This window comes from Pungitius pungitius, chromosome 5 (genome assembly GCF_949316345.1).
Source record: "Pungitius pungitius chromosome 5, fPunPun2.1, whole genome shotgun sequence".
In the NCBI taxonomy this organism is placed as follows: domain Eukaryota; kingdom Metazoa; phylum Chordata; class Actinopteri; order Perciformes; family Gasterosteidae; genus Pungitius; species Pungitius pungitius.
The window spans coordinates 7,013,486-7,039,403 of NC_084904.1; the positions used below are offsets into that span (position 1 = coordinate 7,013,486).

General features: G+C 45.2%; 3 protein-coding genes across 7 annotated transcripts in view; 2 read left to right on the forward strand and 1 right to left on the reverse strand.

Moving 5' to 3' along the window:
- pi4kab (phosphatidylinositol 4-kinase, catalytic, alpha b) lies at positions 1-24,885 on the reverse strand. Of its 3 annotated transcripts, XM_062562289.1 has the most exons (56): positions 24,793-24,885; positions 24,466-24,665; positions 23,547-23,663; positions 23,050-23,143; positions 22,818-22,906; positions 22,667-22,739; positions 22,286-22,542; positions 21,555-21,621; positions 21,104-21,249; positions 20,944-21,009; positions 20,737-20,833; positions 20,283-20,474; positions 20,099-20,199; positions 19,778-19,907; positions 19,175-19,304; positions 18,626-18,721; positions 18,321-18,504; positions 17,393-17,496; positions 16,933-17,101; positions 16,795-16,845; positions 13,362-13,470; positions 12,587-12,723; positions 12,363-12,496; positions 11,967-12,049; positions 11,798-11,868; positions 11,541-11,665; positions 11,384-11,465; positions 11,177-11,260; positions 10,790-10,879; positions 10,376-10,495; positions 9,636-9,650; positions 9,392-9,484; positions 9,148-9,304; positions 8,917-9,044; positions 8,656-8,814; positions 8,419-8,570; positions 8,185-8,292; positions 7,976-8,103; positions 7,708-7,863; positions 7,468-7,547; positions 7,157-7,356; positions 6,087-6,177; positions 5,249-5,416; positions 4,529-4,582; positions 4,320-4,440; positions 4,106-4,235; positions 2,862-3,005; positions 2,689-2,759; positions 2,505-2,611; positions 2,317-2,421; positions 2,100-2,225; positions 1,914-2,034; positions 1,576-1,735; positions 1,401-1,490; positions 1,239-1,322; positions 1-1,154 (listed from the first exon to the last, which is right to left on the reverse strand). In XM_062562289.1, exons 2-56 carry the CDS (start codon positions 24,562-24,564, stop codon positions 1,103-1,105), a joined length of 6,297 nt encoding a protein of 2,098 aa, XP_062418273.1. In that variant the 5' UTR covers positions 24,565-24,665; positions 24,793-24,885; the 3' UTR covers positions 1-1,102. The 3 variants fall into 3 exon arrangements, with proteins under 3 accessions (XP_062418273.1, XP_037337310.2, XP_037337312.2); XM_037481413.2 differs by having other exon boundaries at positions 16,795-17,101; XM_037481415.2 differs by lacking the exon at positions 9,636-9,650 and having other exon boundaries at positions 2-1,154.
- serpind1 (serpin peptidase inhibitor, clade D (heparin cofactor), member 1) lies at positions 11,733-16,718 on the forward strand. Of its 2 annotated transcripts, XM_037481417.2 has the most exons (8): positions 11,733-11,748; positions 13,804-13,826; positions 13,996-14,253; positions 14,517-15,160; positions 15,286-15,434; positions 15,517-15,641; positions 15,780-15,924; positions 16,033-16,717. In XM_037481417.2, exons 3-8 carry the CDS (start codon positions 13,997-13,999, stop codon positions 16,222-16,224), a joined length of 1,512 nt encoding a protein of 503 aa, XP_037337314.2. In that variant the 5' UTR covers positions 11,733-11,748; positions 13,804-13,826; position 13,996; the 3' UTR covers positions 16,225-16,717. The 2 variants fall into 2 exon arrangements, with proteins under 2 accessions (XP_037337314.2, XP_037337313.2); XM_037481416.2 differs by lacking the exons at positions 11,733-11,748; positions 13,804-13,826 and having other exon boundaries at positions 13,873-14,253; positions 16,033-16,718.
- Positions 24,830-25,918, forward strand: part of snap29 (synaptosome associated protein 29) — a 5,334-nt gene continuing 4,245 nt past the window's right edge. Inside the window, exons 1-2 of one of the 2 annotated variants that reach the window (XM_037481418.2) lie at positions 24,830-24,959; positions 25,626-25,859. In XM_037481418.2, coding sequence (XP_037337315.2) covers positions 25,626-25,859 — 234 coding nt within the window. In that variant the 5' untranslated portion in view covers positions 24,830-24,959. Of the gene's footprint in view, positions 25,054-25,625; positions 25,860-25,918 lie in introns of both variants that reach the window. The other variant, XM_037481419.2, reaches the window with a different exon arrangement.

Below are 25,918 nucleotides of genomic sequence, written 5' to 3' on the forward strand. Positions count from 1 at the left end.
TCAAAACTATACTTTCAAACTTACTATACTAGCCCTTGTTATAAGTTATTGGACATACAATAGTTTTTAAGCAGTAAACCATCATATGATTTTAAAAAAAAGGTAAAATGTCATAACGTTTTTAAAATGTCACATTACATGCCAGACGAAAATAAAACAGCAAGACAGTTTCTTTAAGTCAATAGATATTTATGTGAATTTTTTATCTCATGCATTCTCATTCAAAAGGCATGACAATAGAAAAGGAGATCATGGGCTATGGCTATAAATATACAAAATGGCAAAATCTTTACAATCAGTAACATCAGAACATGGCTTAAGCCCCACACGAACATGGGGCACAGCACTTTGGATTCTGAAAGATGCTCCCACCAAAAGCCACACGGTAGTTTACGCTTGACTTCATGCCACTGCCCGTCATTCAATCTGTGTTTCACCCTCATGCACAAACAATAGAAAAGTTTGATTCATGTGCATCGTTTAACCCCCCGCCCCACTCCCTATGGTAACGGTAAATATAAAACACTAACCCCCCGTGTATTTCAGAACTTGTGTGCACAAGTTCTCCTGTGGTACGGACACCCCATAATACACACAGTACTCGTCTACATACAGTACCATGCTACAGATCAAAGAACTCGCATTGGTTCGTTAAAGAGAGGAACACGGTAATACGGCCAGGTATGAGATGAAGCAATAGGCCTGAAACCGGTCTGCTTCAGCTACTTCAAGTATCCGATTCCACTCCAAACTCCTAAAATCAACAACTCAAGGAATCCACGTTCACAACAGGAGAATATCTGATTCGGTATTTACGGAATGGGCAGATTAACTAGAAGGTTTATTTTACCAAAGTGCACAGACGTCAAGATGCAATAACGGAAAACAACGGCTAAAAACAACATTGGTTTAGAAAATAATAAATAAGGGAATAGACAACTAAGAAATATGGTTTGAGAGGAAATAAAAAAAACATCCAACCCGCAGCAAAAACCATGAGCAACAATCTTCAATGTTGAACATCAACAAAAGGCACAAACGAGCAGAGCAAACACGCACACTATGTACCAGTTAAAATATGCACATGCTCACACACAGGCGCTCAGTACGGGATCTGGTTCTGGTAATACTGGATCATGTCGTAGGTCCGACTCCTGCAGGACAAATAAAGAGGGGACATAAGTGAACAATGCCCTGTGGACATCAGCATCAAGCAGCTGTAATCCTCTGTAGCGAACCTGTTGCTGAGGAAGCAGTTCTGGATGACTTTGATGATTTCAGAGGCTGCGTCTTTCTCGCTCATGCCAGGGTTGAACCGCTGCCTGGATGTGAGATAAAGAGTCTGACCCACAGCACTCACACAGCTTCACAGGGGGAAACGTATCACTCGGCAAACTCACTTCAGCTGTTTGATGGTCTGTCCTCTGAAGCAAGGGAGGCCAGTGTCCAGCATAAGCGTAACCAAGGAGACCACTCCGTCCATGTAGGGCCTGATTCAGCGGAGAAACACGCTTTAAATGTTTCGTCCTTTGGAGTGCAGCAAACATGTGGTTTTAGAGCCTTCTGTGTGCTCACCTCACGGCCAGGTATCCCCTCACGCACATCTCCATGAACCATTTGAAGGGCGTCGCCTCCATCTTCCCGCCCATGATCATCACCATCTCGTCGGTCAGCTTGATGTCGGGTTCCCAGCGAAGGTTCCCACCAGGAGAGCTTTCAAAAATGAACCCAAAGTCTGGAAGCATAGCAACGCAGGGACGTTTCAGAACGCATAACGCACGAGGATGACATGGGGCACCACTGCCATAACAAATCAGATCAATGCAGTCGGTAAAGCTTGCAGACAGAACAAAAAAAGAGCAAAATTTGCATTCGAATATTTGTTACATTGACGTGTTCAACAAATGGCGCACCAATGTGGATAACGTGGCCTTGGCTGTCCAGCATGATGTTGCCGTTGTGTCGGTCTTTTATCTGCAGCACGTAGAGCAGCAAGCTGTAAGCCGCCATGCTGCGGATGAAGTTGTACCGCGCCTGAAAAGAGAATCCGTTAAGCCTGCGAAGTGAATGGAATTTGCAAGCACTGGGGTTTGACCGACCTTCTGGAAAGCCAGAGTGGATTCATCTCCGTACTGGTTCCTAAAATAGTCGTACATGCCGAAGTCCGTCTGTCGGCCCAGCTGGTCCCGGGACTTGCAGTCTGGGATGCATTCGATCACTCCGCACTGTAACAGGAAGGAGGACAACAAGCATTCGTTAGGTAGCTCCAGTCAGGAACTGACAGAGGAGCACGGGAAAGGCTTCCTGGGAACTCACTCCAGGGGCCGTGGCCACCACCCTGTAAGGGAACACGTAGAGATCCAGGCCCACCAACTGGAAGATGTTCTTGAACAGGCTGATGATCTGAAGAGCCAGCATGTCCTGGGAAAACAGAGGAAGAAAGAAATGCATCAAGTCACAACCATGGAACCCACTCCGGTGTAGAAAATGGAAGGAGAGCAGACCTGTCGGCAGTCGTCTCCCACTTTAAAAATGGCCGCCTGCCAGCAGATTCTTTTGGCCTCATCTTCACTCTTCATGTCATCCACAGAATCTGAGAGGCACTTCAGACCTGAAGGGAAGAAATCTGTGTTTAAACTCCGTCTAAATATGGGAAAAGCAACATTGACTTTAGGCCCCCAAAAGTACCTTCTTTCTCCAGCTCACTGATTCCACACCTCCTAACTTTGAACTTGGCCAGGTACGGCGCTTTGGCAGCACTAGATACAGACACAGAGGGACGCCCCAGGCCGGGACTCAGTCACACTTCTTTTTTTAGAACTGTTTTGCACATTGAAATGAAAGGTGGTTTTGAGGCCCACCTCTGCATGGGGGTCCCAGACGTGTAGTCTATATCCAAGACTATGGCCTCCGGGTTACTGGGAAGATAACAGCCAGGCTGGACTTTGATCTGGGACATGGCTTCCAGGCAGGCCTTCTTTCTCTCCTCCCCTTTGGGAAACGGCCTGATGAAGACAAACAGAAAAACAACTTCAACACACCAGATTTTCCACAGCTCTGAGAGCAGCATGCATGGGTATCTCACTGAACGTGAGACCACTAGGGACAGTGAAGCTCCGCTGTTAGTCACACAGCGAGGTCACCGGGGAGGGGAAGCCAGAAGTTTGTTCCCCGGACAGTTGCAATTAGCACTGTAATGAGGGCTGAGGGGATTGGTCTTCCTCTGGTGAGAGGCAGCGACAATGGGGCCTGTCAGAAAAGTTCCAGACCGGAGCACAATTATAGAGACGGTACAGCAAGCAATAAGTGAGTAAACCAACAACAAAAGGGATTAGGAGATCACATCACAGAAGGTACCAGAATGGAAAGGAGCAAAACATCTGGGCTTGAGGGAACATTACCAAGGGTCTTCTAGCTAACAGAAAAGTTTCACTGTAGTACAGCTTTGAGGCCTGTGGCAAAAACCACGGTTTCAGAGCCATTAAAGTGCTTTTCCTTTTCTTTCAATGCCCAACCACGATTACGAGTGTATTATTCATCATTACAGAGAAGTGGAGGAGTTTGTTTAGGACACCACTTTGGTCCAGGAGGTGTTGCCATGTGCTTGGGGGGATTTACAATGTAGCTTGAAACTTTGGGTCACTCTGGGACAAGTGTCGCTCTAGGGAAGAAGACAAAGTTTTTTAAACTGTAATGCCTGGTATGTGTAAATAGCAATAATCATCCCATCAAGAAGCTGTTCCCCAGACACTACTTAATGGTGCTACGGCAGGCACGTCAATTACTATTCTGTTGATGCAGCACATGATAAAAGTTTAGACTCAGCCGCTACAATAATAGTGAAACTAAAACATGTAAAAAAGTGGTGAGAATGACATGAATAGAAGGATATGGAGATAAGCAAAGCCAACAAGGAATAGAACTTAATCCAGGTAACGACTTCTGGTCATGAAAACTGACCATAAGAATACACCTAATTACATTTTCACTGTGCCAATGGATGTTTGTGGGATGTCAATTAAGAAGGTTATGGTGACTTCAGGAAAAGTGCAGCTGCAATGTAAAGACTACGTAAAGAAGGACAACAAGAAGCGCGTGTTCGTACTTGATAATGGCCGACACGTTGGTGATCTTGTTGAAGAAGTCAAACTCTCTCTGGTAGAAGCCCTGAGCCGGACCGGACAAAGAGGTGGTGATCTCCTCCACCATCTGCTCCAGCAGCTCCCCTATGTCGGCTGCAGGGAGAGACGAGGTTATGGCTTTCTGACACTTGCCTGTTCACGGGTTGTGGGCGTGCACGTGTTGAGTGAGCGTCTCACGGTCTTTCTGGTTCGCTTCCTCGTCCAGGTATATATTTGTCTTCATGTTCCAGATGAACTGGTGAGCCAGAAGCTGAGATGTCTGAGCGGCCCTCAGGATGTACTCTCTCACATAACCCATCTGCAGCGAGGGAAGGTTGAGAGGATTAAATCCTGAGATGTGTGCGGCCTTTGATTGCATCAGGACTCATTTGGATCGGATACTTTACCTTGTCGTAACGAAGCGCTTGGACAATTTGAGGAATGTAAAACAAAATTGCATCCTAGAAAAGGGTGCGGGAAAAAAAGGATTTGTTTAAAATAAATGAAATGAATACCATAAATGTGACATTCATTGCATACAAGTAAAACCCCTAAAAATAATAGTACTTCAAGTGACGTTGGCCTATCAAGTCACAGTGTAATAAAATATTATCAGTGCCATTTGACACTCCAGTACCTCTTCCACCTTGGCATAATAGTATAGTTTTAACGTAATGGTCTAGTTTCAAAGTAGCGCCTCAGAATAAAACGTGTTGTTGGATTATTATTATCAATGCATTAATATGTACATCCCTGGTGGAGCTAATTTATATCACTTTGTATAATGCTGCGTAGCTTAATCTATACAAATACGTCCTACTTTACTTACTACTTTTCACATTTTTAATCTGAATCCCCAAAAAAGGAAAAAGTAAGATTATCAAATACATAGTAGGAGTAAAAAGAGTAACATTTCCCTCAGACATGTTTTGGAATATAAAGGAGCAGGGAATGGAAATACCTAAGTACACAGTACTTAAATAAACAAATGGCATTAAACATATGATGTGACTCCCAGATGGCTGAACACAGTACTCCAGGCAAGTATTGGGACAACCTTTAGCAAAACTACAAAATTTCAACAGACATGGCAACATTTGACTGTGTATGTGTGTGCATGGACGTACAGGGGGGAAGGAGCGCAGTACTTTGACTCCGTACTGGGCTGTGAGCGGGTGAGGAGGGTACATGGAGGAGAAGTAGGACAGTCCGGTGGGGGGATCTGCAGGGGCCCAGCACAGGATGTGACTCAGCTCTGGAGAGTCAGCATCGATGGTGTGCCACGTCACCAGGAACTGATGAAAGACAAACAAAGAGGGGGGAAACCATAAATGATTCCAGTTTAAGAGGTAGATCAATACTTAGAATAGCTTCCACCATCATGAACACATCACTGGATCCATATTCCTGCATAAAACATGACAGCCATCAAGGTCATAAAGCCCAAACTGAAGGTGTGCTAACTAGCCTCCTGAGGAAAGGGTGTTTATTAGGTACTGAAGTGACTGGAATGAACAAACAGGAGATGTCAAGGAGGATCTTTCCCTGAAACGATAAAGGCCTTTGGGGAAGAGTGTGCTCCGTCCTCCCTGCCTCTTCCTCAGACAGATGCACAGCTCATTAGGAGTTTAGTCAGCCGCAGCTAAACCAAAAGGACTACAGCAAGCTGGAGAGCACAACTAGTGCACAACATCCCTCAAGTGATAAGAGGACTCCAAGCCAGAACCCTGACTACCAAAGACAAACTTTTTCCTTCTTTACTTTTTTTTTTAAACTAAAAAGAGTCAACAGTATTATCGTTCAAAGGCTGCAGAACTCCTGTCTATTTAGAGGAAAGCTTATTACTGAATGGCTTGTAGTGGCTCAATATATTCTGTTTTCATATACAGGACGAGGTCAACAAAGGGTTGAAGACAACCGATCTACTGTGTTGGATGGCAGACACAAACAGGTGGACCGCCTCACCTTAACTGCTTCTGGAACATCACAAACAGCAGCCGGGTCCATTCGCACCAGTCGGGTCACCTGAGAGACGATCGCCTCGGTGTTTTTAAATCTGTAAGAACAACGAAGAGCTTAAAAGGTATATGCAACTGTTCCGATGAAGCCAACATGCTTGGCTGAGTCACTAAGCCAAGTTCTGTCTGAACATCCATTCACAGCTGACCCGTAGAGCACAGTGGTCTGGTGGTTAACATTGTGACCTTACAGTGTGGAGTTTGCATTGTTTCCTCGTCCCTGCGTGGGTTCTCTCTGGTACTCCGGCTTCCTCCCACAGTCCAAAGACATGCGCTGAGTGTTTGGTTAATATCTGAGACATAAAACGGTCTAATTTTACAGCATAAATACTGCAGTGAATTTATTATGTCTAATAATGTTTTATTATTAGGTGACTCTAAATAGCCCGCTCGTGAGAGTGAATGGTTGTTTGTCTCTGTGTCAGCCCGGTGATTGACATATCAAGATTGCACCTCATGTCTTTCCCCAATGCTTTCCCACCGCCACCCTGTAAAGGAGTGGTGTCAAACTATCATCTAGAGGGACAAAATTTCAAAATGGGACTGCGTTGAGGGCTGGCCATGCACAGTAGGGTTGTCGTACAGGTCTCCCATGCGACCCCTTGCAGTGAGCGCGTCCTGGGAAGCCCCGCCTCCTTGCAGTCGATGCGTGCAGGCCGGATGACAGGGAGCAGAGCAGTGAGGGCTAAACATATGCATAACAGTATCATTTTTTAATGTATGGGCAGCTTGTACCTTTTTGGTATCGATGCAGAGAGCAACTTAGCGCAGAGAGGTTGTCGGCTCTGACTGCAGCTGCTGAGTGAGACTACGTGACAGCAGCCGGGTCGCTAGTAGCTATATCAGTGCCTATTGGGACTGGGGTTTTAGTCACGTGTCTCATTGACCGATGTTTACTCGTGGAGCGGATACGATTGTATTGCTCGAAGGGATAAGCAGTATAGAAGATGACTGACTGGTGACCGAAAGTCTATCGCACTCTGGGTTGACTACTGTCTAAACCTGTGGATGCAGCACCTGGCAGGCAGCTGCAGGGCGAGGTAAGGCGCTATGCTCCAGGCAAGGTCGATGTTGTCCTTCCACTGTTTCTCCGTCAAACTGATGTATTTGGACCTCCAGTTAGCAATGCTGGTCTCCACCGACTGCTCTGTGGCAATAGCGAGCTCTTGAGCAGACAACGGGTTGTACCATATGGTCAGCCGCTCAATTTCGTTGGCCTGAAGAGAGACATAATCATCATTCACTGAACAAAGTGTAGACATGTAATCATTTTCCCCTTCATATTTTTGTAAATTAGAAAAATAATGGGGTTAAGAAAATGCAAATACCAGTAAAGCCAGCAAAAGAGTCCGGCGTTTCATGTAGTACTTGTGCAGCTGAGTGCCTCTGTTGCTTTTTTTAGACGGTCCTGAAACATTGCAAAAGAGGAGGTATTTAATTCCTATTTCATCCGTGCATGAGAAGCAGAAAGTGGTTTAGCTTCAACACAACCATCTTCTACTGCACACTCACGGCTTATTAAAACGCATCATCCCGTGTGTGTGTGTGTGAGCGCGTGAGGGTTTGACCTGATTTCTTGGAGATGGTGGACATCCCGGAGGACAGAGGGTAGGTGTTGATCCACCCCTGAGCCGCCTGCTGCCTCTGGCCCATGGCCGCATCCAGACTGTTCCTGTCTGTGCCCGCCATGACAGACAGGCTGTTCACTGACATGTCTAGGGGATCTACGCAAAGGAAAATCAAAAACCATTGATGAAGTGTGAGTTCCTGGGCTGCATGAAGTTTCTAAGTCTGTTATTACTACGAGATGTGGGCATAGTTGTATTAATGTTGTACCTGAGGGGACCAGCTGTCCGGCTGCCAGGTACTTCTTGTCGGACTGCAGACTGGCATAGAACTTGATCATTATACTGATGTCTTCCCTCAGACGCTTATCAGTCTGAGTGGGAAACTTGGGAGCGACACTACACAAGAAAGATGGATGATATCACACTAAAATACAAGACCGAAAAAACACAAATTTGATTGAGCTTTTTATTTTTTACCTGAAGTAGTCAAAAGCAGAAGAATAGATCTTCTCTCTAAGAACATTTCTGATGGTGGCGTTTGTTACAACGTCAGCATGCAGCAGAGTCAGACCTAGAGTCAGCAGTCTGAAACAAAGCAAAGGGATGACACAACAGTCTTATCAACTGTTAAAGATCAAGCATTTCTCTTCTCTCAGCTGATAATAACAGTCTTATGAACTAATCTACGGTCATAACAATAAAACATGGCACCTGAATCTTGGTCCGATGGCAGCAACATGTCGGTTCAGGCTGCTTTTGGGCCCTCCGACACTCAGGGACAGAGATCTCTGCATAATGGCGGTGAAAATCTCCACCTGGTCGGCGCTGCTGTACTTTGCTATCTCAAACCTCTGCACCAGAAACTGGAGGTAGAAAAAATAAGAAGAGTGATATCATTTTCCAACCTGCATAACCAGCGTAACGTAGTTTACGTATGGGGTGACTGACCTCTATCCAGAGGAAGTGGGGGACAACATCGGGTGCGCAGGGGGCCGGTCGACTCTCCTCTGACACAGCCAGAGGGCCGGCCTCCACCTTAGCCTCCGAGAACAAGCCCATCTTCAGCTCCACTGTCATCTGCCAGGCTCCTGCCATCTCACGCATGAACTAGGCAGATGGAAAAAAAGAGAACATTTATACGGTAACATCTCTAAAACCAAGAGCCACAATCATTCAACACAGGCACACACATGGGATCCATTCACATACTGGCACTTCCACGCCATTGTGTGCGGCCAGGAGCCACTCCCAGCAGGCAATAGCCGTTTCCATGCCGTGTTCAGTAAACATCTTCAGAGGAGACCAGCACAGATGGTGCAGGAGCTGAGGATTGCAGTCTGAAGGGACACAATACTGAAACTTAGCAGAACTGAAATTGAACAAAAAAACAACTGGCACTATTGCTTAAAGACTTAAAATAAACGAGGCAGAGCTGCTCACTTTTGGTGGTTATAAGCAGAGCGGCCATCTTGAACATGGTCTGGGTGAAGGCCTCTGGGTCATTTTGGTCCAGAGCGCTAGTCATCTGAAGGATCATCAGCTTGGTGAGGTCTGACTGGCACTGTGTGGCCTTCGAGAACTGGATCATCCCAGCAACCTAGACGATACAGAAGCAGGTGTGAATCCTACAGAGTACAGAAAGTGCAGGAAAGTTACATATATTTAAAATATATCTAGACATCACCTCTCCTGTGTAGCGGTTGCGCAGGTTGAGCGAAGCCATGAAGTTGGAGTAGTCCTTCTTCATGCATGTGGGTCTCTCCGTCAGCTGGGTGGCCTGATGAAAACACACAGTTTAGGGGCCACTCAGGGGGCCACATGGCCACATCAGTAGGTACGCAAGTAGCATTGCTGAAACACGTCTGTGTGTCTACAGTCAGGGTGTCATGCCTGAGCCCTGTCTCTTTGTGTTTAGAGTTCTGACCAACCTGAGGGAACGCAGCCTAGGGGTGGCCACATGGTGGGGGGGAGGGAGAGAGACGGGGACAGCACCAGCATAACCCAATTAGCCAAATGGGCAACCAGCCAACCAACCCACCCGTCCATTGCAGGTAAGTAACCAGGCAACCAGCAAATCCACAAACCAGCAAAGCAACGAGGAAGGCAGTTCGGTGCAGTTTAATAAAGACAAAACACAACATGAAGACACAGATAGCACAATTCCAAGCCCAAGAACAAAAAGGCAATGCCTAGCAAGCAAAACAATATTGCACAGGCTAGTAGGCATTCACACATGGACATACAATGTTGGAAATAGATTCACTACTAGAATCAGTGTTTACAATTAAACATCTGCTAATAACATCTGCTCTGTGTTACCACATGACAAAACAACTAGATGGCACATGTGTTAAATGAAATAGCAAAGTTGGACAAATATTAATGAGCTTCAAATTAAGACTGAATCTTCTTTTAAAGTTAGCAGTAGGTTCTGCACGGTTTCTGCATCCTTTTACCAGTCTCACTGCCATTTCTCACTTCCTGAGTGTTCCGCAGTCTTTCAATATGCCTAAATGTTACAGGTAGCTCAGAATAAAACCATTTATTTAAGATGTGCAATTCCGCCACAATTTAGCTTCTATATTGAATATGAAATAGTTGGTAAGTAAATTTGCATGGATACCGCAAGTATATGTGTGTGTGTGTGAGGGGGGGAGGGGGAACTCACGCCGAGTGTAGTACTCTGTCTGTTGTACCCGGCGAAGTGCAGTATGCTCTCTGTGGCCATGGCCAGGCCAGTGTGCTGAGACAGTCCTGGCACCCAGTTCTGGTGCTTGTTCAAGTATTCCTATACAGGACACAACATACAGGAATGGAAAAGAGAGAAAAGAAAAGAGACAGTAATATTAATGTGCAAATAGGCAAAAACAACTTTGCCTATTTAAATAATTCAGGTTAAAAGGTATCTCAGGGTACTGTGCATTTTGTTTTGTTTTGGCTTAGTTACAATGAAATGGTAATTACAATTACTTCTTTAATTTATTGTGTTGACTCCCCAGCACAGTTAATCTTTCTGAAATCCCCCCCCCCAAAGAAAAAAGAAGTCGACCCTCTGCGGAAGCATGAAGCTGAAGGAACAGACCTGTAGGTGGGACTTTGTGACTGAAGGCGCCCACTTCATGGCCTCTTTCAGGATCTCACCACAGCGAGCGGCAAAGTCCTTCACTATGCTCTAGAAGGAGATAAAGAATCCAGGATACGATTATTAATGAAAAAAAACTTGCAGACAAATTGCTTCAATTCTATCTAACTCTACACAAATATATGGCTATGTAATTAATCTCAAAGATTTATACTTGTGCAAATAGAGGGTGTAATAAAACGTTTGTATAATTTATGTAAAATCATTACAAAGGCTAATGTTGTAATGTAAACCCTTTACATCTCAAACTTCTGCCACTAATGTTTTCAAAACCAACACTGTGCTGCACTCTAGTGGCCCTACGTGTCTACAACACTCTGAACACACCTCTCGGCCCTCGTATGTGTCAGGAACAGTGATGCTGTACGGGGTGTCTGGAATGTCGTAATATGGCTGATCCTTGTGGATGTCCTGGAGAAAGAGAAGACATTTGTTGTAACTGACTGTTGTAGTCATGTTCTTACATTTTATTTTAACTAGCGACGTGGAATCAAAGCTGCAGCAGTGTAGAATAGTCCACACTCACATACTTACCGCACTTAGGGAGAGGGAGAGAGTCTGCAGGATGTCCAACATAGTCTTCAACACACGGCCGCTCCAAAGCAGATGGGGGAATCTGATGGAGGTAAAAAAGATGTGGAATAGGATTCAAACTGTATTCAACACTGTGGGTGGGTGGGGGGGCACTCACGTCTCAGCCAAACCAGAAAGGTACTTGTCCGCCACTCTGCGGATCCTCTTGTGGGTGTGGTTAAAGTTGATCAACAAGAATTGGGCATGACGCTCCAACTCCTCCTCATGCTCTTTGGTCTTTGGCTGGAAAGCAAAGAGAGAAATGTGCTTGCATTGTTATTCAGTGATACGGGGAAATTAAACACACCGTCAGCGGGCCTTCCAAGGTAAGCATTTGAAATTGCACTAAGTGTAAAAAGAAGCATTGCTTCCTACCTTCTCAGCCATCATATGCAGGAAGACGTCAAACACCTTGTCGCCGACACAAATGATGCACTGCATCATGCCTTCATTAGATGAAAAACCCATTAAAACCTTTTTAAGTAAATTGGAGAGAATGCCTTACACGGCATGCCGGATAGGATAACGGGTGTAATGCCCTCACCAGATTTGTCTTTCTGGATGGCTTTGTCTTCCAAGTATCGAAAAATGACCTGGAACCGGTCAGGATCATTGGACCGAAGCATCCTGAATGGATCCAGCAGAATTGAGGTTTTAGACACTTGTGTATATACTAATCGCTCTCTAAAATGTAGCATTCAAAAAAGGCTCAATTTTCCAAACTTAAAGACAGTCTGAAAATAATCTACGTAGAATAAAGGTATTGTGGACATTACGGATTACGTAATTACGGGTTACGGAACAAAGCGACACACAATGAACATGTTGCTACAAGCACAAGCAAACGCTATATAATAATCTAATGAGAATTACTTTATGGACAACATATATTCTTAAAAATAACAATGTGCACTGGATCCATTGGCGTAGAGCTGCTGACCTCATGTACTCTAATCTGTAGACGGAGAGCAGGTAGGTGGACATGGCGAAGTCCAGCTTGTTGATGAGGGCGGATCCTTCAGGCGGGGGGTCCAAGAGATTGCTGACGGTCGACCGCAGCTCGCTCAGCTCGGCCTGGTAGACAGAGATGAAGAGATCAGCCGGCCTGTCGCTGCCGTTCTAAAGTCCTTTTTAAACTCCTTTAAGAGGAAAAAAGCAGCCTACCGGCGTGACGGTGTCATTTTTCAGGGCAGAGTTGTACTGCAGTTCAGAGCGCAGAGGTTCTCCGCTGGGAAAGGTGAGGAGAGGAGATGTGGTGGCAATCTCACACACACCTTCATACCATTCCTCCGGCCAAAGCCCTGAAAGCACACACATGTCCACAGGAGTTATTAAAAAGCAGTGAAATAACACCCGTCAGCATGTTTTTATGTGATATCGATGCAGAGGCTACAGGAAGCCAAATCTGTCTTTATCTTGTATAATAAACCCTTTCATCACACAACTCAAATTATTTCCCATCTGTGAAGGACATCTTGATAATTACTAATAAGACTTCCAATATTCTGAATAATTAGGTTTCATATTATGTATATATATTTCTCACATCTGGTCTAAATAACAAACGGACAGATAAAACCTGTGTTTATTAATGTTATTATAACATAATTACGTAATAAATCAGTTATTAGTATTTAAAAGGCATCATAATCATAATACCATTATTGTTGAACAAATTCTCAATTAGAGTATCAATGAATACAGAGTATTGAGATACACAGTAGTATCTGAAACACATTTCATCCTTTGAAACATGATTACTGCACACACCACAGTATAAATAGACAATGCTGACATTTGTAAGAGCTCAACCTTGAATGGGGAAGAGATTTATTTAGTAAGGCTATTGAACATTTACACAAAATCGTTCAATCATTCACGTATGCGTGAATATCCATTTTCTAGGGAAACCTGTAGCGTGGTGACATCGACTGCTCACCTGATCCTTCCACAGCAAAACCCATGACCACAGAGTACAACCAGAAGTCCCTGAACAGCTTCTGGAGACGCGGCTTGGCCTCCTTGATCGGCGGAAGCCGTCTGGTCAACTGTAAATTAGAGCAATACCCAGTGTTTCATGTTGCTTTGGTCCAACCATCTCACTTTAAATGGGAGCTACATAAAATAAGAGTGCATGTTGTCAATTTTCTGCATACAAGAGATAAATAATATTAATAACTAAGTGCAAAATATCTCCAGTCAGTATAAAAGCCCTTGTTGAACGAAATCTTTTGAGAGATGAGCTGAATGGTGAAGAGTTAACGGTTTGAGTCAGTCCCAGCTCTTCGGGGTCTGTTTGATCTGCTCTATTTGTTCAGTAGGAGCCGACATCAAAGTTCACTTTTGTGTTCAATTCTTTGTGCTCTTCGTCCTACAAACAGAAGCAACACAGTCCACAGCTCAGGTAAGACACGTTACACAGCCGGGCTGCTATTCAGGGAATGTTACGTAAAACCATTTGTATTTTTTTCAGTCTTACGAAATTACTGAAAAGCAACGGCATTGAATCTTCTAAATGTTGATCGGATCAGATTAATAGGGCCAAGCTGAATGTCCGTTCCCTATGCCTTCAGCATGTGGGTCCTCGGCGCCGTTTCTGTAGCCTGTCTACTGGTTACTCCATCCTTGGCTGGGATCAAAGACCTCGGGTCTCACTTCGCTGACCCTGAACCCCGAGGCTTTGAGGCGGGGGGGGCCGTGGACATGGAGGCCGTCCCCATGGAATTCCACAAAGAAAACACGGTCACCAATGACCTGGTTTTTGATGGCTTCGAGGATGCCGATTATATTGATTTTGACAAGATCTTGGCCGCAGGCAGCGACGACTACACGTGAGTACTGTTGTTATTGGATCCAAGATGTAATGCTGAGAGAGAAATGTGGAGGTGTAAAGAAAGCACAAATATTGTATAAAAAAAATAAAAATACTTGGGGCGACGGCTTCATTCACATGCTGACAACACACTTCTCTATTCATTGCTGGGAATGTTGGAATGTTACTCAAAGTTTCAGTTCTTAGGCATAAAATACAAAAACTAATTTTAAGCGATTCTACTTTTGAGTGGCTGGATGATGAGGTGCTGATGGGTTTCAGGGAAGGGGATGAGATCGATGAGATTGCCACTCCGGCCCCAGACATTGACATCTTTGCCGAACCCTCCGACCCCAAGATCCGCCGCGCCAGACTCTTGCGTCTGTTCCACGGCCGCTCTCGCCTCCAACGCCTCAACATGGTCAATGCCCACTTCGGCTTCAACCTCTATCGGAGTATCCGCAACGACGTCAACCAGAGCGACAACATCCTGCTGGCGCCCGCCGCGATCTCTGTCGCCATGGGGATGATGTCTTTGGGGGCGGGTCCTGGAAGCCAGGATCAAATCTACAGAGCGCTGGGATTTGCAGACTTTGTCAACGCAAGCCATCATTACGACAACGCCACGGTGCACAAGCTCTTCAGGAAGCTGACGCACAGGCTCTTCAGGAGGAACTTTGGCTACACGCTGCGCTCAGTGAACGACGTGTATGTGAAGAGGAACGTGGTAGTGAAAGATGCCTTCCGTGCCCAGACCAAGGCGTTTTATTTTGCAGAGCCGCAGTCGGTGGACTTCGGGGACCCGGCCTTTCTAGACAAAGCCAACCGCCGTATCCTGAAGCTGACCAAAGGGCTGATCAAGGAGCCGCTCAAGAGCGTGGACCCAAATATGGTGCTGATGCTGCTCAACTACCTGTACTTCAAAGGTGAGACAAAGTTTAGGGCACAGTGTCCCCGGGCCGCGTTCAAGAGGTGCGCATGCTACATTACTTTAAGGGAAGTAAATTGACAGCGCAGTTAACTTATGTCTCTTACATGTTCATTCAAACAGGTACATGGGAACAGAAGTTCCCCAAGGAAACGACTCACTTACGCAACTTCAGAGTGAACGAAAAGACAAACGTGCGTGTGCCAATGATGAGCAACAAGGGGAACTATCTGGCGGCTGCCGACCACGAGCTAGAGTGTGACATCCTACAGGTGGGTAGGCGCTCACTGACCTCCGGAGGTTCCAGAAGACAAACAGCATGCAGGTCAATAAGGCAGATGTTCTTATTTGCAGCTCCCTTACACAGGAGAGATCAGCATGCTCATCGCCCTGCCGAGTAAGATCACCGGCATGAGGACCTTGGAGCAGGAGATCTCTCCCACTGTTGTCAACAAGTGGCTCAAAAACATGACAAACAGGTCAGGAACTAGTGAACCGCAGAGCAGGGCACCTGAAATATTATAGTGGAATACATTTTTAAAGTTTAATGGCGTAGGTGATAACGCTGAAAATGTCTCTCTTCGAGATTTAAAAGATTTTTCCGTGCCTCCTTTTAGGACTCGAGAGGTGGTGATACCCCGGTTTAAACTAGAGCAGAACTATGACTTGATCGCAAACTTGAAGGAGATGGGCCTCACAGACTTGTTCCAGGAGAGTGGGGATTTCTCTGCCATGACCTCCGATAAGGTCTCCATGAGCTGGGTGAGTAAAGGTCATATCAGTCCTGAGGCAAACATCTAGAAAAGGACACCTTGTCATCGACTATCTATGACAACAGAAGGTTCCAACTAATGGAAGCCCTTTCCCCAGCTCAAGCACCAGGGGACCATCACGGTAAACGAGGAGGGGACGGAGGCTGCTGCTCTGACCCAGGTGGGCTTCATGCCCCTCTCCTCTCAGATCCGCTTCACGGCGGACCACCCCTTCCTCTTCCTGATCTACGAGCACCGCACAGACTGCCTTGTGTTCATGGGCCGGCTGGTCAATCCTTCAATGAACTAATATGTTCACTACGAATTCAATATTAATTCCATACATCCAACTAAAACATAACTGATTGAAATACCCGGGATGTTGTTTTGTTAATAATGAACTATTTCTGCATTACAAAATGTTTGTGGAAGATGAAGTAATGAGTCCTTATATGTATGTAGTCTCTTTCTTTTTCATATTTCTCATAGTATTGTGAGACTACTGGAGTGACAAACAAATCTTAAATCTAAATTATTAATGTATGTAACGTAATCTATATAACTTAAAGGAGCAATCAGTCAGGCTGCAGTAAAAAGCTAAATTCTCTACAAGAGCTCTGGTACGTTACCCGCTAACCGCCGCCAAAGTCGTCTTAAAATTAGGATGTTTCCTGTGGTACCTTGAATAGAGCTAACCACCATTTAATATTCAGCAGAGAAGTGGCACACGGAAGCTGGCTCTGCAGCCACCACGGTAAATATTTGAGTAAAACGCTAACTAATCTCTTCATTCATCTGGAGCACTCAAACACTTTTTATTTCAGCACAGACTCTCGTCAAACTGAATGTTCTTAGTCTTCATACGACATCACACACTCACCACTGCAATCACTGGAATGAGGACTCCTAGGTTGCCAGCGCTACTTGATGCCTGTGGGAGACAAAGAGCAGTCATCATTTCACAAACTTCTGCTGCAGTGAAGTATCCTGCAGTGTTTCTGTGTGCTTGGACTCGTACCTTCAGTGCGGGGCCTTTGTCCGAGGCCCTCTCACTGGCTCGCTTTCCTTCAAGGCCCAGCTGCACAAACAGCTCTAACAGGTTCACCATCAGCTCATCCACCAGCTGCTCCCCCTGGAGGTTGGCTGCAATGTTGGCCAGAGCATTTATCACTGCCAAAGAGCAGTGCCTTTGGGGCGAGGGAGGGAGAGGGGGGAGGGGGGATCATAAATGAACAACCAACAAGATGTATTTATCAAAGATATTTCATTCTCAACCTGTTTTCATCAAAAATGACAAAACCCACTGCTAGTGTAATCTCCAATCGCGATTGTTCCCAAACTTAGAATATAGGAACATTAGACCTCCCTGCCCCCGAAAAAGGGTTTGAAGTAAATGTACTATATTGTTATATTATAATTGTAGTTAGGAAGAGTGCAAAAATGTATATTTCCACATACAACAGGACGCCTTTGCTGACCTGTAGCCGTGGTCTCTGTAGTCCTTGGTAGAAGAGTACACCACTGAGCTGGCCTTCACACTGATCTGCTGGAACAGGTTCCAGCCCTCCTGGTAGATGTATTGCTGCAGGACAATCCGACCAGACATAAAATGCTCCGTTAGCTGATCTTCTGCTCTGGGGAAACTCATTTGTACATAACCCCAAAATGCCATACAAGACTGTCACTGGAACTAAAGACTGAAAGACATTGACAACACGGTGTGACAATGGCCTTCAAAGTCATTTTTAACTTGGCCACTGTTCTCTTTCCACAGTGACCCCCCAAGTGCACGGTAAGGCCAATTACTAAGCAAGCCTCTCGGATCATCTTATTGATCCTGATTTTACCATCCGCAGGGATGTTTCTGCTGATGTCAAAAGGATAAGCTTCCTCAATAAGGCAGAGGCATTTTACATTTTTAAATACAGCATACACTTTTGTATTTTACCGAACCTCTGCTCTGTCTATAGTCAGCGCTATGAAATGAGAATAAAAAGGGAGATAAAAGCGTGTTGCTGCGCTTTTGGTTAAGACAGTTTTGGTAAGTAATCTGTATCGGCTGTGTAATTTCAGATTCTTTTTAAGTCTTAATTATAGTCCAGAATACCCTATTCCACACAAAGGAGGTGTCAACTAGCACCCTGGAACCCATTCTTAATGCTCAATGTAATGAGCAAGGAAACAGCAGCAAGCAGGTTTCCGGAAACTAATCACAGTGTGTCAGCCCCACCGGGTTAAGAAATAAGTCTCCAATACAAAACTGTCCCTGCATCAAATATATACACATTTGAATGATCTTCTACTGGTTCTGTGCCGCCCTATTTACCTTTTTCAACCAGAATTACGTCAAATAATGGAGGTAAGAAGCGCCAACAGGTGTGTTGCCATGTGTATCTTTGAACTCACGTTTCCTGTAATGACCATGCAGCCAAGCTGGTCGATGATAAGCACATCCAGCTGGGACGGAGGCTGGCAGAGCTTCTGCTGAAGGATTTGGAGGATGTGCTCCATGACTTTAGGAGTGTCTCTCAGGGCCACTGCAATATGGCCGAGGGCTCGGATGGTGTGGTCCGGGATCAAATAGGCATCCCTGGCAGAGAGGCAACTTTTATATTTTGCTGTTAGACTGAAGCTGAAAAAAAATCAATGACGAAAGGCCACAATGAAGAACCCCCCATCCCCTCCACAATGAAGAACGAAATGTTGCTCACTTGTCATTTTCCTGGGAAATGTACAGCCGGTTGGACAGACTGGCCAGAAAGGCCGCCACTATCTCATTGTCCATGGTGAGACCAGCTTTGAGACATCTGGGGAAGAGGAAATGCACAGAGATGAAGGGTTTAGACCAGTGGTTCTCAACGGGTCTGGCTCCGGGACCCACCATCACCCCTTAATGACCCAAATCGAGGAACATTCTCAACATCTCAAATTTATTCAAAATCAAGTTCATGAGCTGAATTTTATATTCAGGATGTTTAATTATCCTAAAAACCAAATGTCTCCCCCATATCAGAATGGTTTGACCCAACCTGGCACACGCTGCTGAAAATATGGACAGACGAGCAGACAAAGAAAACAACACTCCGCTGCATTAAAAAAGTCTCTTCAAAATAAAATCACAGGATGAATTTTTTTTTTTAATCTAATTTTTTTTTTTTCACATGCAAAGGCCCGCGACCCACTAAAAACGGGTCCCACCAGTTGAGAATCAGTGGTTTAGACTTTAAACCTTCAAATCCCAGTTGGGGAGACAGTCTGACCTGCATATGTTGTCGATGGAAATGTCCCGCAGCTGCTCGTACATGGACGGCTGATCTTTCCTGTGCGACAGCGGGTTGAAAGTGGGCTGAGAGTGCTCATTGGTCACGTTTATTCTGATTTCTCCCGTGCCTTCAAAAAAGAAAAAGAAAATAGCGCAAAGACGGAAAAACACACATAAAAGAGCATTAGAAAAAACTTTTTAAAGGGTCAGCATTTAAAGCATTGTAGCAAATATGGTCATGCCGATAGAAGGAAAAATCTAAAGAGCCTGTTATCTTTTAGAATACAAAAAATTAGCAGCTACTGAAGTAGGGTATCGACACATTTGTCTGAATTGCATTTCTAATAGTCTGTATTGGTCCAGATCAATAGTGGATGGGAGTCAAATGGGACAACTGTTTTTTGACTAGGTTTCACAGTGTATCACTAGCTCTTATTGTCCCATCCACTTTCAGCGCGGGTTATTTGTGCTGCAGCTAAGAAATAAAAAGGTTCCAGCTGAACGTATTGTGGACATGTTACTGCTGAATAATACATTCCAACTGGGAGGTACAGGCATAATCAAAGACATTAGGAAATAATAAATAAATAAATATCAATACCTGTGGTGTACTGGCTGTGATACTTATAGAGTTTTATGAGGACAGGGGAAGGAATCACGAGGAAGTCCTTTAGAGAGGTGGAGGCAGAGTGAGCGACGACTGGAAACCTCTCACACAAACGACCGAGGCCCTGACACCCAGAGGGAGGGAGAAAATGATTACCAATTCATGACATGCAACCCGGGTCTGGGTCAGCGCCGGTGCAGGGCCATTACCAGGATAGTCGCTCACTTTTAATGAGGTCATTTTCTACCCTGCGATGTGGTGCCTGGTTTAACAGTGTACGTATCTTAGCGTTGTGTCTGCTGAACAGCATCGTACCTGGAGGCAACAGATGAGCAGGGGCATGTGAGCAATGATGACTTTACTTGAGGTTTTGGACTGCAGCTTCTCTGACAGTTTGGTGCACAAATTCTCAGCTCCTGAAACAAAAGAGGAGGACGAATAAACACCTGCGGCATGTGATTACCACTTCTGAACTCGGTGCTGTGCAACGATCGATTACCTTGCTCGTCTTTGACAGCCCACACCATGAGGTCCACGCAGGCGGCGTTGGCTTGGCAACGGAGCTTGAGGGGGCTGTGCTCCACCGGCAACCCCCCCGTGTCATGAAGTACCCGCTGGAGCTCTGACTGGCTGCTGCTGAACTGCTCCAGCACAAAGTCATGCACTTGCCGTACAAAGCTTGGCTGCAAGGCTGAGACACATGGGGAAGGTATTTCTCAAAGTAATGAATACTACAAGCTGTAACTTCAGTAACCACTGTGAATCCTGACATATGAAGAGAGGGTTACCATAGTCTAAAAGACTGATCTGATGACCTACTCTGTGGACAACTGTGTCAAGTTGCTTCTTCAAGCTACAGAGTTTTGAATAAGCAAGCTCAGATGAAGAAGCCTAGTTTCTAGATCACAATACAGCATTAATGCATCATAAATGAGCCTTTCCGGATGATTTACCTTTCATGTAGTACAGAGTGTCCCGCAGCATTTTGAACACGCACACATAGAGAGTGTCGCTGAAGGATTTGTAGTAGAAGTTGATTCCAGGATTAGACTTAAGAACAAACAGAAGAGACAGTGACAGAATAGTAATCAAGAGTTAGTTGAATCGGCTTTAAGTTCATCAATCCCAGCGTTTAGTGCAGACAGCGGTTGCATAGTTACCTCTGTAACCGCCGTCATGACGGCATCCAGAGCTTTCAAAAACGTCTCAGAAACAAACTTCTTCACCTGCAAATTAACACCACCGGTAAAGACCCAGCATCCTCTTACAGGGGAGGGGGGGACACAGGCTTCATGGTAAACGTGTGCCGGGCTCCTGTACCATGCTCAGGAGCTGTCGAAGCTGATCCACAGGTACCTCCACCTCGTCTTCAGCCTCCATGAAGAGAGGAGACACAGAGAAACTGGAGCTGACTGTCGAGAAATAGTGGTCGGGGTCCACTGTGCTGCTGTCCGGGAGGTAGCCCCCTGAAGTAAAAAGGGGAGCACTGAATGCATGGTATGTGGTACCAAGCAAAGCACACGGTTGTCCCAAATTAAATCCCCTTCACTGTACACACAACATGGATTATTACAGCACGCCAGAGATGTCTTCAGTGGGATCACCAATATGCAAGTAGGTTATGTACCAGTCAAAAGTTTGGACACACTTTGAATTGAATGACTAAATGTGTCCAAACTTTTGACAGGTACAGTGGTTGTGACATAACACAATGTGATTGGTCAGGGTTGGCATCAAATAATCCAAGCAGCTTGCACTTCTGAAGTTTTACCTTCAAAGAAATGTTGTCCAGCGGCTGTGGGAGAGCAGGGCGAGTGGCCCCCTGAATCTGAACACACCTACGAGACACAACATTACAGAGCACTTGCATTGCATTACATTACATGTCATTTAGCTGACGCTTTTATCCAAAGCGACTTACAATAAGTGCATTTCCACAGAGATACAAACTCAGAGGAACAAGTAACAAGAAAGTACAATTTTCATCAAATAAGCAGTTTCAAAACATCTTATAGAAAAGTGCCATTATAAATACAATTTAAGTGCTACCATTTGTTAGTGCTACGGTTTGCTAGTGTTTTAGTCAAGGTAGAGTCTTACTCAACCACTGCCAGAATAAACCAAGTCAACAGCAAAGTACACCTCTCTCGCGGACATTGGTGCCTTAATTGGGATATGAATTACTGAGTTATGAGCAGAAATGTGTCTTGTGACACTCTTTGACCACCAAATTATTATGTGTTGAGTTTGTGCCAATTCGAAAAACCCTCCAAGCTATAATTCATGTGGTCAGTGACCTTGACCTTTAACCACGAGGATCTAAATCAGGTCATTCTAGAGTCCAGGTGGCCATTTTTCTGTCTGACGGACGACCCAAAAAAACAAAAAAATTATGCGAGTCCTGAGACCTGATAAGCATGTGAGGATATGCTAACTCTGCAGTCACTCTAAATGTTCTGGAATCCAAACGGTGCACGCACGCACACATGCACAAACACACACCTGTACAGAGGGATCCAGGCCGGTCCTCCTGCGCAGACTGCCGCTCTGGCACACTGTGAGCAGTGAGGACGGCATGATGGAGCGAAAGTCATTGAAGGACCTGCGTCGCACCCCCTCGGTTTCCTCTGGGACGCAGCGGGCTGGGGGCGGGTCTTTGGGGAACAGCTTGGACAGCAGGGCTTCGTCTGTGTAACTGTACCGGCCAAATGCCCGAGTCATGCCGAGCAGGCTGGGGACAACATACCTGCACAAGTAGACTGGAGGCAAGAGAGCAGCCGTGAGGATGTTTGATAATGAAGGAATGCTGCTTCAGTATGCAGTTTTTTGCCTTTTTGTGTGTGTGTGTGTGTGTGTGTGTGTGTGTGTGTGTGTGTACTGCACCTTTATCATGATTATCAGGTGTTTCGCACATGTCCTGCAGTGACTGCATGACCTCCATTATAGTGTTTATGATCTGCAGTGAAAACGGTAATTTAGCACTGCATTCTAATCAAGGAACAGTGTGTATTATTTTAACACTTTCAAAGCCGACCTCTTGTCGGGAGTCTGGGTCCCTCTGAGCCACATCCGACAAAAGAGTCACCAGAGAGTAGCTGAAGTTTTCCGCAACCGGGAGAAATTCTGAGGAGCAGAAAAGGGCAAAGAAGCAAGAATTGTTATTTTATGGATGTCAATACATCTTACAAATGAGTATGATCGTTACGATGAGTAAATGGAGTCCATTGCAAAACAAAAAGGCCCCACTGTAAGAGTATTGTTCTCACCCTTTCCTTTTTTGCCCAACCTTTCTTCGATCCACTGGACCCGTGGCAGCCCTCTAAATAGGCTCAGCAAGTAGGGAACAAGTGTGTCTTTGTGCTGCCAGAGTGAAGCAAATCATTACACACCACAAGCAACTGGCACAGAGCAGCACTACTGTTCACCTCATTGGCGGTATACATCCAACTAGAAGTTTGGCAATGAAAAGTGAAGATACCCTCTCTACATAATCAGATGGCAGGGAAGCTTTCCTCCCCGTGTCTTAGTGTGATGAGATAAGCGGCTTTACGTGGCCAGCTGAGTGCCTAATCACCTGTTTAATCAGATCATGGATATAAGATTATTCTGCTGAGAGGCTGGTCGTAAAAGCGGACTGAAAGTATATATGATAATATAATATAATATAATATGAAGATATACATGATCTATTTTTTACTTACAAGCACAGTTCAAACATGGAATGCTTGAAGTGATAATGAAAGCCCCACTAACCACCACCCACCTGTAGGCCGGATTCCACCAGAAACACAGCCAACGCAACCACAGCGTCTCTGCGGCGCACATCCAGAGTGAACACGCCCCGGACTTCCACTGGACACATGCATTGCAGCTTCTGGACCTGAGAGAGAGCAAAGAGATCTTGAAAATCAACTAGTGACGGGGATCAGGCACATTGGATTTCATTGTGTAGTGTTGCAGTGTGGTGTTAAAAGACCTATGCGAGACTGATTGCATGTTTTAATACAGAGTCAATTCTACCTTGTATTTTCTTATCTGTTTCTGGTGATCAATACTATCTTTATAATATTGTCAAGGCGGGATAAATTCGCGATTATGTTGCCGCCGACATTACTGGCATTATCATAGTAAGGATTTATGAATCATGACATTTTTAAGCGTGACGTCACTATGCCTCATTCACACAAAAAACACATTTAAAACTGGCTTTATATTGAACTCAAATGCTCCATAAAACGAAATGACTCGTTGACAGTGTATTGACGGTTGACTTAATATAATTCCTAGTTTGTGTTTACACTAATCTCCATTTATTGGCTCAATAAACGGGATTAATATGAATGAATATAACGTTGGACTTGCGCGCGCCCGTGACAGTTTGCCATGAAAACACGCCGCACCGAGAGCCTTTCACTCATGAACCTGTTTAACTGCAGTGCTGAACCGCGCAAGCAGCACAGCCACTTTATTCACCATGGCTTTGCTTCTTTCATTGCGGGGGAAAAAATAACAAGATGAAGGGGGTTTTATTTACCGATTTATGAGGCTGTCAAAAGACATAAGGTTAGATCAGAAGAAGCCACCGACTGTGCGCGGAAGTGGAGCGACACCCTGTTGTTTTATCGCGAGCTAATTCGCTTTAAAAACTAATTTAACGTGAACGTACTCCGTTTTCTCCTCACCTTTTCGACCGGTGCTGGACGGTGGGCGGCTAAAGAGCGGGCCAGCGACAGCACTGTGTTGAAGTAAAAGCCTCTCGTACCGCCTCCCGATGCGGACATATTTGCCCACACATCAAACAGTAGAAACGCTGCGAAGCCTCGGTAGTGGAAACACACGGACAAATGGCGCAGCCGCAGTACGGAAACTCAGCAGGCACAACCTGAATGAGGACGAAGAGGTTCTTTAGTGGCATTCTATTGCACATACAGTACATGACGTTTGATTCAGTATTTTAGTCAAAGGTAAAAGGTAATAATTGTTCCTTTTCCCCCCAGTGCCATTTTTACTTTATCAAGTGGCCTCCGTTTCACGGTGTGCGTTTTTGTTGCGCAGCATTAGCCGCTGAGACAACGCGGCGACGTCACCGAATGTGACAGGAAGGAACAGGAAGTGCTTAGTTGCCAGCAGTCAGCTGATAGAGAAACGACATCAGCTACAGGTTCCACGGTCGAAGGTTTGTGCTTTAGGTTAACCATACAGTAGTCGCACTCCGGTTTTACTTTAGCCATCCGTTCTACGAGGAGAAAACGCCCACCGTGTATTCAAAGGTGCTGCTATTTAGTTATATTAGCTTTCAAACCTCGTTGATCAACGTTAGCAACAAGCCAACACCCCGTAGCTAGCACCTGAAACAAAGCTACCGCAGAAACAGTGTAACTTACATTGGTCAAAATAAGCCATGTGGTGTTGCAGACCTATTGACATCTGAAACTACCAATCAGGAAAGCGTTAAGTAGCTAAATTGGGATAGCATTTCTCAAATCATCATGTCAGTTCAGCCTCACATTAATTCATTCTTAAGAATATTAAATATGTTAAAAGATGAACATGGAAGCTACAACACCCCCAACGCATATTTACATTGTAATAGATTGGAATGAAGATAAGAAATTCTTGGCTTTTGTGAGTCTGTATTCAGAATGTATTTCTCTATCGAATTACTTGGTCATTGAAAACTAATTTTTTAACTTGCAGATAGCCAATTTTGAGCCAATCTTTCCTCCCTAATCTCTCTGTTGAGCCCAGAAAGTATTGAAAAGATGTGTAAGAGAGCTCTGGAAACGGCTAGAAGAATTGAGATTACATACACTATGTGTGTGCGTGTGCCTGTGCTCCACAGATGGCCTACCCGAAATCCCACAACCCGTTTGCGGACGATGAGGAGGACGATTTCAGGCCCAAAAGAAGGGAGTTTGAGGACGCGCCCGGCGACAGTGAGATGAGCGAACCGGAGAGAAGGCAGCGGTATCTCCAGCAGGAAGTGATGCGCACTGCTCAGTCTGCTGTGGACAGCAGTCACCGTTCCATCGGACTCATTTATCAATCAGAGAAGATTGGTGTGGAAACTGCAGAGGTGCGTCAATGTAGTATCAGCTTTACCCTGCCATGCAGAGGCTGACAAAAACATGCTAG